At 47.2% G+C, this 12,858-nt stretch overlaps 1 protein-coding gene across 4 annotated transcripts in view; it reads right to left on the reverse strand.

Annotated features, from left to right (window-relative positions):
- Positions 1-4,313: 4,313 nt before the first annotated feature.
- The window catches only part of IARS1 (isoleucyl-tRNA synthetase 1), a 67,392-nt gene continuing 58,847 nt past the window's right edge, over positions 4,314-12,858 (reverse strand). For all 4 annotated transcript variants that reach the window (XM_019434278.2, XM_019434276.2, XM_019434277.2 and 1 more), the window contains 4 exons: positions 10,694-10,819; positions 9,146-9,289; positions 8,417-8,569; positions 4,314-4,820 (listed from right to left, as the gene is read on the reverse strand). In XM_019434278.2, the coding sequence (XP_019289823.2) occupies positions 4,738-4,820; positions 8,417-8,569; positions 9,146-9,289; positions 10,694-10,819 (506 nt within the window). In that variant the 3' untranslated portion in view covers positions 4,314-4,737. The remainder of the gene's footprint in view (positions 4,821-8,416; positions 8,570-9,145; positions 9,290-10,693; positions 10,820-12,858) is intronic.

The raw sequence follows: 12,858 nt of genomic DNA on the forward strand, positions 1-12,858 counted from the left end.
GTCCGTTTTGACCCGCCACAGCACTGCACCTTCGTTCCCACCAATGATGGGGTCTGCAGTTGCCCAACACAGGTGACTTCCTCCAGTACTTGTTTTAGGAGATCACTCGGGTTCTTTCTGAAACTCTCCTTCCATTTCCAAAACCTTCACTAATTGCTTCTTCTAAAACAAGGTGGTAGGGCTGCTCAGACCATTTTTCTTTGTCCCATTCTTTCAGTGGGCAAACTCATCTTCTTGCTCAGTTTTAGGTATTTCCCTGAGTTATAGACCAGAGACTTGCATCCTTTGGTCCAGCTTTTGGAAATGCCCACATGAGTTTTTCAAACGGATCTCAATACTAAGCATGTTCGTGAGGGAGCTTGGCCCGGTCTCCTGTGGTTGGCTTGGGCCCACCCACATATATCAGGATAATCTCTTTAATCTTCAAGTCTATACCCTTAATCACATCTGCGATGTTTCTTTAGCATCTACTATATCTGCAGGCATCAGGGATTCAGATGTAGGTACCTTTGGGGGGCTATTCTACCTATCCACCAGGCCACTGAGATTTTTTTCCTGTTTTCTTATAGAAAATGGATCAATTTGAGCTCTTACAGTTAGTTCTCTGTTAACATTTTTATTGTGATAAAAATATATGCATTGTATCTTTGTTATACTTATGTTTATATTTTCAGGTATTTTGAGTTCACTTTTGCAAATGGACAGGTATAGGTTGAGGTTCTGTGTGTGTGCAGGTCTACGACAATTGCTCGTTCCAGTACTGCTGTGGTACAAGATTATCCTTTTCTCATTGATGTCTTTGGCATCATTAAAAAAAATCAATTGAAAATATATATGTAGGTCTGTTTCTTGATTCTTTTCTCTGCCCTAATGATCTATTTATTATCTTTATGCCAATTCCATAGTCTTATTTTTCCCTTAAAAAGGTTTTTTTTTAATGTTTATTTTTGAAAGAGGGACAGAATGCGAGTGGGTTAGGGGCAGAGAGGGAGACACAGTATCTGAAGCAGGCTCCAGGCTCCAAGCTGTCAGCACAGAGCCCGATAAGGGGCTTGAACTCATGAGCTGTGAGATCATGACCTGAGCTGAAGTTGGAAGCTCAACCGACTGAGCCACCCAGGCGCCCCTCCATAGCCTTATTTATTGTTTTCTAACTCTTGCCATCAGATTATTTAAGCCCTCCAACCTTTATTTCTCTTTGAAAGTTTATTTGGCTTTTAAATCCTTTGCATTTCCATATAATTCTAAAACTAGCCTGTTAATGTCTATGAAAAAACCCTGCTGGGACTTATAAAAAGTTTAATTTTAATTCAAGTATAGTTAACACACAGTGTAACATTAGTTTCAGGTGCACAGTATTGCAGTTCAGCACTTCCATACGTCACCTGGTGCTCCTCACAGGTGCCCTCCTTCATCCGCACACCTGTTCCCCCAGCCCCCACCCGTTGACTTGCAGTCTGTTCTCTGTACTTAAGAGTCTCTTTCTTGGTTTGCTTCCCCCCCCCCCCTTTTTTTTCCATTTGCTCAATTGTTTTGTTTCTTAAATTCAACATATGACTGAAACCATATGGTATTTTAATTTTTCTCTTTTGCTTAGCACAATACTCTGCAAGGATTTTGATTGGGATTACATTGAATCTATAGATCAATTGGGAAGAACGGTCAATATTGAGTCTGTGGATCCATGACCATCATCATGAACTGAATTGTTCCTTCAGTATTCATGTTGGAGCCCTAACCCGCATGAGTCTGTATTTGAGAATGAAGCCTTTAGGAAGGTAGTGGTCATAAGGCCGGGGCGCTAACCCAACAGGACTGTCTTGACAAGAGGTGGTGGCCTGGAGTGGACACAGGGAAGCTGAGGGAAGCCCTCAGGAGAAACCAGACTCACGGATGTGTTTGATTTTGGATGTCCAGCCCCCAAAAGCAGTTGTTTACGCTGCTCGTCTGTGGGGTTTCCTTATGGCAGCCCTAGCCCACTGATACCATGTGACATGATCTTTCACTTATATAGGTTTTCTTCATGATGAAACAGTATTTTATAATTTTCAGGTTACGGGTACTGCGCTCTTCTGCCAAATTTACCCGAGCATTTCATATTTTTAGATACCATTATACATAGATTTTAACTTCACTTTCTTCCGCTTACTAAAGATACAACTTATTTTTAGAAGTTTGACTCCTAGAAAAGTACCCCACACCCACTTTACCCCATTGCTAACATCTTACATCATTAAGGTTCATTCTGCACAGCTGCTGAACCAACAATACATCATTAACTCAACTCCATACTTTATTGGGATTCCATTTTGTCCCTAAAGATCTTTCTCTGCTCCTGGATCACATCCAAGATGCCACATTGTATCTAGCTTTTATGTCCGCTTTGTGCACTCTGGTCTGAGTTCCTCAAACAGTCCTTGTTTTTGACGACCTTGACAGTTGAGTCAGGTACTGGGTGGAACGTCTCTCACTCCAGGTTTGTCTGACGTCTTCCTCATGGTTAGACTGGGTGACAGGTTCTCCAGTGGCCGCATAGGTGAAGAGCCATTCTCATCACAACAGCAGCGTATGCTGTCGTGGCTGATAGTAACTACTGTCACCTGTCTGATGTAGTGTTTGCCGGTTTCTGAACTGGGAAGTTATTTTCTGCTGGCTTTCCATCTCCACCCGTGGGAGGTAAGTCATTACGTGCAGCCCACTCCTGAGGTAGGGGGAGTCAGGGTGCACCACACTGAGGGGCTGTCTACAAAGACAGCTGTCACTTCTCCCTCATGTGGTCCACCACTTATATCTGCATGGACTTTGGAAATTTAATTTATACTTTCAATTTTCATCCAACACTAAGTTATTTTTTTGTCCACATTCAGGTTGGCTTCTGTCCCTTTGACATTAAAAATATTTTAAAATCATGGTAACAAACTGCTAAAATTTACCGACGTAACCATTTGATGGGTACCGTTTAGCAGGTGTTAACTATACTCACCATTAGGAAAAAACCTCCAGGGCTTCTTCCTCTTGCCCACTGGACACCCCTCCCTGCCCTGTGGCCTGGCAGCTCAGTTGTCCATTGTTTCAGGGTCCGATTCCTCCAGGGACTTCACCATCTTGGAATCCTGGAGTGCTTGTCTTTCACTCAGCAGAATGTCCCCAGAGCTCATCCTTCCTCTCAAAGACTGAGTGATACTCCACTCTGGGCACATACCAAATAAACAGTAATTTTGCGGTGAACCTGGCTGTGCTGCATACCTCTTCCAGATCTGGCTTTCAATTCGTTGGGGTATAGATCCGGATTGCTGGATCACCTTTAATTCGTTCTCCGCTGCGACCACAGCATTTCACACTCTCACCAACAGTGCATAGGGTTCCGATTTTCTGATCCCGGCCAACACTTGTTCTTTTCTGTTTTTTTTCCCCTTCAACTTTGTGAACTTGAAAGAATTTATTGTAGTGGCCAGAGACGCACCAACCAGCTCCTGTGCAAGAGACCCTGATGCAGGAGCATTTGTGCAGAGGCTATGCTGTCCCTTGCTACTCTGGCCACAGAGCCAGGTCTGCCCCACTCAGGACTTTTTCTACAAGGAATCCTGGCCTGACCAGGACTTTCCCAGGGTTGCCCTGCAGTCTGGGCTTTTTCTAATCAACCTTCTGTCCTTCCTCTTCTGTGTCCACAGGTGCCAGACCCACATGCATGTCCATTCGCCATTGCCCGGCCCTCCCTTTATCCTCCGTCTGTTCCTCCCAGTAGACTCCTGCAGCTGATTTCGTCTTGGCATCTGCTCCTTGGACACGTGGGATCTTGGGAAGAAGTGAAATTAGATGTGTAGTTTTTTTTTTTTTTTTTTTTTTTTTTGGAGACAGAGAGAGGAGGGCACGAGGGCACAAGTGAAGGACAGAGAGAGAGGTAGAGAGAAGCAGGGCTCACCCAAAGTGGGACTTGAACTCACGAATTGTGAGATCATGACTGAGCTTAACTGACTGAGCCACCCAGGTGTCCTAGCCCAGTGTCTTTTTTTTTTTTTTTTTAACATTTACTTTTGAGACAGAGAGACAGTGTGAGTGAAGGTGGGGCAGAGAGAGAGACAAGGACAAAGGATCCGAAGCAGGCTCTGTACTGACCGCAGACAGCCTGATGCAGGGCTCGAACTCCCAAACTGTGAGATCTTGACCTGAGCTGAAGTCGGGCGCTTAACTGACTGAGCCACCCAGGTGCCTGCCGTCTTAAGAAAGAGGTTGCTATTAAGTTTTTGTGTTCCTTAAAGATTACAAATTTGAAGTTTTATTCAACTATGGGAGAATGAATTACTTCTAAAACATTTATTATCTGAGAGAAAATTTGTTTATTGTTCTGATTTACTGAAACTTAAAATATACCATCAAATTACCCAGGAAAATCCAGGTAGCAGAAATACTTAACACGTTCCTTCCGGAGGTCTCAAACAAGTTCTGAAAGGCCACAGAATGATATGTATAGACTACGCCAATAGACCCCTTCTGTAAGCGCAGAAGTGAGCTCTGTGGTGTGGAGGTGACACCTCCGCCAGCATGACCGTGAAGGTGCCCAGGGCCAAGTGTGAGCATTACCGGACGTTCCAAGTCACCTGATGGATCGACCCCAGTTCAGTTTCAGACCAGACGCAGCACATGACGTGTGCACCTGGAGGGATACGCTCAGTGTGTGTGTGCAGGGGACAGCCATGTGGTGGGGGGAGGCCGACTCAGCCACATCGATAAGGAAGGTCAGATGTCTGCCGTTGTCGGTAACACAGAAACATACACAGTCTTCATGTTCAAAGTCTTCATGGGGATTTCTTCTGTAATTTCTAGAATGGAAAGAAGATTTAAATAAAATAAGTTTTCTACCTATTCTGTATGAATATTTTAAAAATGCTGACTGCTTGTGTGAAGAAATCTGGCCTCACCCTCAGAGGTCTGACCTCTGTCCCAGCTCCTGAGGGAACCTCTGAGCCCTTGGAACTTCCTGAGCGACAGGAGTATTTTGTTAATTCTGGGGGGCCCTGAACACACCTGATAGTTTCTGCTAATAAGGTGACTCAGGGCGGAGCCAGCCGTACCAGAAAGACCAGCCACACGATTTAGGTCACGTGGTATCACCTGAGACAGAGCAGCCACGTGGGCAATAAACCCGTGAGGCCCATGTAATGAAGCCTCACTATAAATCTGGCCCCAGGTTTGGGGAGCTTCCCTGGTGGTAATCCACTGTCACGCATTGGGGCTTGGAGGAGGTCACACTGCTCACGACCCCTTGGGAGAGGGCAACCAGAAGCCCCGTGTCTGGAAACCTCCCAGATTAGGCACTCTGTACTTCTTCCTTTGCCTGGTTCTAGCTTTTATTCTCTTCCTACATCAAATGTGGTTCTAAGTGCAATAGGTTCCAGTGAGTTCTGTGAGTCCTGCTAGCAAATTATCAAGGCCAAGGGTGATTTTGGGAAATCCTCTGAACTTACAATTGGTGGCAGAAGTGACAGTGGTCTCGTGTGGTCTTTTCCAGAGTTTGTCGAAGGCCCCAGACTCCCCACAGCTGGGGTGAGAAGTCTTGGGTGGACCTTCTGGGGGACTCCCTCAACCTAACCAGCCTGGCACACCAGCCCAGACGTGTGCACACCCTGCCCCAAACAGGTATTTCCTACGACCACAGAGAAGGCTTAGAAGCCATGCCTAGCTGGACCCAGATTCATGGTCTCTAAATATTAACAGAGGGGGAATTGCTGTGTCCAGGTCTGGGGAAGTATAAGGGTGCGATAAGCCCCTAACATCTTTCGAAGCCAGAACACAGTTACCAGAGACTGAAGGGTGATGTCAAAGAATATAGGAGCCAATATAGCCAAAGAGAAAAACTCTGAGTATCTAAAAGTATAAAACAAATGTAACTGATAAAAACACACTGAATAGATAAAAGCCCAGAGAGAGAGAGAGAGAGAGAGAGAGAGAGAGAGAGAGAGTAAAGAAACACTAGAAACGCTCTTTGCCCGCTGGGGTGCATTTTGCTTCCAGCAGATCTGGATTCAAAGGGTAGGACCACCTTTCTCTGCCAGGACAAGCAGGGATTCTGGAAATTACCCTCGGAGCTGCCTCCTTTATAGACAGATCATGACAGGACCTGGAGAGGACAGTGAGCACCTAGTGGAACAAGCAGGAAGCCATCTGTGAGTTTCTAAAACTGTAAGGCATCCCATGATCCTTCTAATTTACTGAATTATTACTACTTTATGAAAAATGATTTCGAGAGGAACAGCACAATGAAATGTGGCTGGGGATACAGGATGGGCAGAGACACTGGGCTGGAAAGAGCCCCAGGCTTCTCAGTGGTCTTGGGTCACTCAGCCTTCAAGGTCTCTTGAGCTTGGTGTGGCCACCGGCCTCATGGCACAGGGAGGAGGCAGTGGGGGCACAGGCGAGGCCCACCCTGTCAGAGGTAGTAATGTCAGGGCCTGATTCACACAAATGTGCTTCTGCCCCGGTTGCGTGGGCCAGGTGCCTGCACCTGCACCGAACCAGAGACAATGACACCTTGTCACGTCTATGGCTCCGCTGCACTTGGGGGCCTGCAGATGTGGGGACAAGGAAGTTTCACCCATGCTGAACAGACCAGGAAGCTGGCCTTTGGCACCAAACCACATATGAGAGCCGTGAAAAGAGCTGCTGATGGCTGGGCAGCCTGTGAATGTCACCGTGGGGGCTCTGAATGTGGACATCGTCGTGGGAGGAGACCCCGCCAGGGGAGACGAACAGGCTGAGGCACTGATGTGAGGGGCACGGCTGTGCCCGGTTACAGACAGGAGCAGCTGCAAAAGAGGCTTTAATTTCTAACGATGTAGCAGAAAATTTGAAAGTGTAACATAAAACATTAATTAAAAAAAAAGTAGCCAAGCAAGGGAAGAACATGAGGGAAATCCAGAGGCCAAAAATCATGGCTCCCAAGAGGTACCTGAACATTAAGGTTTCCTGGAGGTCCTGGTGACCTATAGCTTTCGGCACTAAATGGCTACCGAAGTGAAACAAAAAAAGCCTGGGGTGTGCACAGACTAGGAAGTTCAAGAACCCCAGGCCCCTCCAAAACCTGTGGCCAGAATCAGGAACCCACGGCAGCAGATCCTTCACCACCCAGAAGACGGTTAAGAGAATGTAGTGGGTTTAAAAACGGGCCTTCCAAAAGATATGCCCATGTTCCAGTTCCTGGAAATTGTGTAACATACAAGAGTAGGAGGCACCCTGGCCACAGAGACAGAGGTCAGAATGATGGGGTCACAATCAAGGGCACCTGAAACCAGCAGAAGCTGGGGAGGCAAAGACCAGACTGTCCCATGGAGCCTCCTGAGACGCAGCGCTGCGGACATCCCGACTTCAGGAGGGTGGGGATGGACACAGCACGTTCCCATGAGACTCTGGCCCTCATGCACGACTGGGGCCCCAAGTAATGGAGTTTAGATGGGCCTGGGCTGACAGCGTCCCCTAAGATCTAGAGAAACGCTTCTTTACACGGAACTTCCTCAGAAACATCACAGAGAACCAACGTTGTCAGAACTCTAGAAACAACCAAACGTTGACCACAACCACATGAATGCTGGATCAAGAAAAAGGCAACCTGCAAGCATAGGCAGACCTGTGCTGTCACACTTGTGCTTGGCGCCCTGCCCCCACTGGCTGGCGGTGCACTTGAACACAGCAGCCCAAGGTCCCATAGTCCCAGGAGGAACAGAGCAGGTGTTTGTCTGAACCTGATTAGGAGGCACCTCCAGGGCTCCCAGAAGGTGCCTGTCTCTGGTTTGTCTGACCTGGAGCTCACCCAGGGTGGAAAAGCATAAGCATCGCTTTTAAACACTCAGGCAAACAAAATCCCCACAGCTGCCGGGGGCCCAAGACTGTGGCAACAGGACACAACAGAGGGCTCAACACCGGGGAGGAGAGTCGAGGACAGCATGTCCTTGGACAACGAGTACCGCGTAACTTAGCCAGCCGCATGCATGCCCAGGCCGGGATGCATGCACAGATAAGTCCCAAAAACACCCCAAGCTTTCAATTCTTAAAGAAAGAAAAGCTTTTCTGCTCAAATCTGGCTGACGAGGGAGTGAAGGCTGAGGCAGAACAGTGAGTAGCCTGGCTGTGCTGGGAAGTGGCTTCAAAAATGGAGGAGCAGCCTGGGGGGCTCAGCCAGTTGGGTGTGCGACTCTTGGTTTCAGCTCAAGTCATGATCTCACGGGTGGTGGGCTTGAGCCCTGCATCGGGCTCTGTGCTGATGGTGCAGAGCCTGCTTGGGATTCTCTCTCTCCGCCCCTCCCCCACTTGTGTGCGCTCTCTCTCAAAAACAAACATTAAAAAACACCACTCTCAACAAAAGACGAATAGAAGTGAAGGAAGTGTAGCCAGTGCTGCCCCATCTGTGTACACGTGTCCTCACCATCTGTCTGAGTCTCATTCAGAAACAGCTTGAGCTTCCTACTGCGAAGGCCAAACACCTTGGCTGCTTCATACAGGAGGCCCTGGTGGGTGAGTCCGTTCTGCCCAGGGGGGTTTTCCAGCAGGAGCGTGCCCACGGTTCCCTTCACACACTCTATGGAAGAAACGAGTACTGGGTTAGTTCCTGAGAACCAACCCCCCCTCCCCCTCCCCCCGGCTGCTGAACCCTGTACAGAGCAGGGGCTCCAAGAGCCAGCGGTGTCCGGGGGGGAGGCATCCAGTGTGTAGACAGCCCACACCGCCTCCCAGAGGGAAAGGAAACGCCCTTGGACATAAAAATCCGTAGTTGGGGAAGGGACACTCTGGAAACAAATGTGCACAATGGGGGCCCCAAAATATCAAGGAAAAATAAGCATCCATCCAGTCTGCTGACCAATGCATGAACAACAGTTTTCAGAACACTTCCCAGGAAAAGAAAAAATTTAAGAGCCTTAGTACTTAATTCTGCTTCATGTAGCTGTGATGTTGACCTACCAGTTTACCTTATCTGCTGACCAAGCTGGCTGTAGGTGTTTCCACATAACACAGAGACACAAGCCTGAGTGTGCCCCCGGAGCAGCACGGGGTGCACGCTACACAGCACCACGTGAGATACGGCAAGTGGAAGGAACCCTGCCGCCCAGCGCCCCCCGACCCGCCTCCCCAGGGGTTCGCGGCTGGGGAGGCTTACCTTGCGGGCCTGAGTTCAGGAGCTGCAGGTTGATGTAGCGGCAGAGGGCGGAGCCAGGGCCGTCCACCACGGCGGGAGCAGAGCCTGCTGCCACGCGGAGTGTTTTTCCACTAAGACTCAGTAAGTCAGTTTGGTTTCGTATTTCTAAAAATAACAAAAATAGAGACAAGTTATTCTTTCAGGGGTACACAGTTCAGAGCTGAAGTCATTCACCTTTTCCGACTTAATTATTCAACTATCCTATATCTTTGCAGTGATGTTTCCACTTAACTTTGCTTTATCAAAGGACCTTGCCTTCTCTATAAAATCAGGTGTAAATGACATGCAAACAGTAAGAAATCTTAACGTTGCTAATTAAATGGCATATAGTAATAACTTAAAAATATAAGGCAAAATCGTTTTTTTCCCTTTTGGTATTTTTTGTTACAGCTCTTCTTAAAACGTTCTACATTAGAATCCTAAACTTCACTGTGAAAAGAAGCCTTATATTAAAAATGCTAATTATAGTCAGAAGAAAAAGTATTTGACTCATGAACATATGTGAAAAATAGCAAGACACACAGAACACAGAGATTTCACCTAAAATTAAACAGTGTTTAGGGCTGGAAACACAGCTGGACGGTGCTGGAGGCCATGACTGGTGATGGGTGAACATGGTGTGTGGGAAAGCGGCGGGGGCAAGTCCTCGATGGACATGTCCAGCCCCACCTGCAGTCTGCATGGCCTCCACTCTAGACCCACACTTTTGGCTCCCATGACTCCCTGGGACCGGGGGCAGAGGATGAGGGCATCTGATATTGTGAACCTGCCCCGGTCCCTGCCAAGCTGGTGGCGCACGCACAGCAGGACCTCGCTGAGGTCCCAACTGATGAGGCCTGCCAGTCCCCTCAGTTGGCCATCGAGATCTCCTCTTTTAGGCCATTAACAAGTCCTGAGAAAGAGCATCCAGACTCTTACAGAGTCTCCGGTGGTTGCTGCTGCGAATCCCAACAGAAGCCTCTGTCTCCGGTCCTAGAGCTGAGATGCCAAGGTGTCCCGAGGGCCCTGCTCCCTCTGAAGCTTGCGGGTGTCTCCCCACCCTCGCCCAGCTCCTGGAGGCTCTCAGCCAGCTGAGCTGTGCTGTTTCTTGGCTTGCAGTTCTCCAAGTCCAGCTCTGCCTGCGTCTTGCCTCGCTCTGTCCCGTGTGCTCCCGGGGCTCACACGCCCTCTCATGGGGACACTGCTAGTATCTAAGCACACTGGCAACAACCCTATTTCCAAAGGTCACGTTTGGGGCATGCAGAGTAAGAACTTCAACACGTCTCCTTTTAGGTTTGTATTATTGAGAATCTGGGTCTAGCAAGACACAGGCACCACACTTAATAAAGTCCATGTACAGCACAGACCTCTGAAGCCCAGACCCCAGCCTGTGGCCGATGGGGAGCAGGCAGGATGGGAGGTTCCGTCTGCCGAGGGGCCCTTGGTCGACTCAGACTCGGGGGGAAGGCACGGCTGTGGAGCAGAACCGATACCAAACACCCACCTCGGGTCAGAGGAGTTTCCACATACCTGTTTCACCATGGAGGACAGCCAGCTCTGTATTTTTTACACCAAAAATGCTAGTAATGACACTCTTCAGCTTTAAAAGGTCCAGCCTGTTGTCGCCTTTTGGATTTTCCAGAAGCAATACTCCACCTAAAGAACCACAAATACAAGTAAAACTGAAGGAAAAGAATAGTTAAATTTGAATGAAAAGTCCAGGAAAACACATCATCTGTAGATCATTTCCAGTGAACGTCTGCTCGTGTGTTTTCCCATCTTCCAGCTGGGTCTCTTTAAACCATGAGAGGACTGCTTCCCCTCTGGGCACACTGCAGGTGGAGGTGGTCTGCAAGGGTCCACTGCTGTAGCTCAGGTTTGCTGCCTTCTCACAGGATCTCTCACAAAGCAGAATTCTGAATTCTGAGGAAGCTCAATTTCTCAACTTTTCCTTTTATGGACTGGACTTTTGGTGACACATCTATGAACTCTTTACCTTGTCCTGAATTCTCAAGATTTTCTCCTACTGGTTTTTACATTTACGCCCATACTCCATTCTCAGTTGGTCTGTATATGCTGTGGGCGCAGGTCCAGGCCTCCGTCTGCCTTGGTGCCACGTGTAGAAAAGATGCCTCAATGAACTGCTTTTGCTCCTTTCTCAAAAATCCTCTGGCCCCATGTGTGGGTGTACTTCTGGTCTCCCACCTGGGACATGGATCAGCGTCTCCGCTATGCTCTCACCACATGGTCTTCAGGTAAGTCTTGAAATGGGGTAGAGTGATTCCTTTTATGCTATTCAGTCTGTAAAATTGTATTAGCTATTTATTTCCTTTCTCTTTCTAGGTAGGTTTTATAATTTTGTCTACCAAAAAACACTGCTGAGGTTTGACAGGAATGCAGTTAAACATGTGTATTATTAATTTGGGGAGAACTGATGGGTTTACCATATCGAATGTTCCAGTCTGCGAACATGACACATCTCTCTGTTTTCATCAGTAATTTGTAGCTTGGGCATATAAGTCCTGTATGTGTTTTATTAGATTTCCAGTTAAGTCTCTCTTTTTTGAAAGACTGTAAATGGTACTACACTTTAAAATTCATTCTCCATGTGTTCATTGTTAGTGTACAAAGATTAAATTGATTTTTGTTATGTTTGTCATATCTTGTGAATGTGATGAATTTTATTTTTTATAAGCAATATAATTTTATTCAATTACCCAGAAACAAAATGCACCAATTAATATATACAAACCCAAAAGGCATATACAACACCAAAAATACTTTAAAATAATAAATTTAAAGATCACTTGTAGTTTTTTTCTTGCAATGTGAGTGGTTTCAGCCAGAGAGTAAAGGACACACCATAGCACATCATGTGAAGGCAGGTGGTGGTAACGGTGCCGGGAAAAAACACTTTTGCTGGAGTTGGGAGCTTTTCTTCTCACTTGTTCGGCCACTCGGCCCAAAAAGGGCAGCACTGGGAGTGGCCCCATATGTCTGGTCACTGCTCATTCCATTGCTCCCTGGGACTGAAAGCAACACAGAACCCTGGCCTTGTTGACATCACAATGCACATCTGCTGCCTGTCTGACCACCTCCTTCCACAGGATCACAGACGGTCTCCATTGAGTGAGCCAGAATGTCGGCAGCAATGGACCAGCTACGTGCCACACATCACAGAACTTGAATAGCAGTTTGGGGGCCATCATCACAGGCCCAAAAGTACACACGGCCATCCTGGCACTAGCTGGTGATGGTGCCGATGAGCGAACCAGGACACATATCAATCTGTAGACTGCTTGGGATTTTCTATGTAGACAGTCATGTTCTCTTCATCTCAGGTCGGTTTTATTTCTTCCCTTCTGATCTGTAGCCTTTTCTTGCCAACTTCCTGTGCAATGCTGAGTAAGAGCAATGAGAACGGGTATCCTGATCTTGGGTAGAAAACATTCAGTCTCTTCCCTTTAACTATAATGTTACCTGCAGGTTTATTCATACATGCCCATTACCAAGTTGATGGAGTTCTCCCTATTTTTCTTACAGTTTTTTTTTTTTTCCGGAAGAACTTTATATTCATGAGAAGTATCAGTCTACAGTTTTTTTGGTTTTTTTGGTGTGTCTATATCTGGTCTTAGTGTCAATACTACTTTAATAAAGTGAGTTGGTGTTTCTTCTTTTATTTTCTGGAAGAATCC

This window comes from Panthera pardus, unplaced genomic scaffold, assembly GCF_024362965.1.
Source record: "Panthera pardus isolate Hobbes unplaced genomic scaffold, ASM2436296v1 HiC_scaffold_20, whole genome shotgun sequence".
Classification (NCBI taxonomy): Eukaryota; Metazoa; Chordata; class Mammalia; order Carnivora; family Felidae; genus Panthera; species Panthera pardus.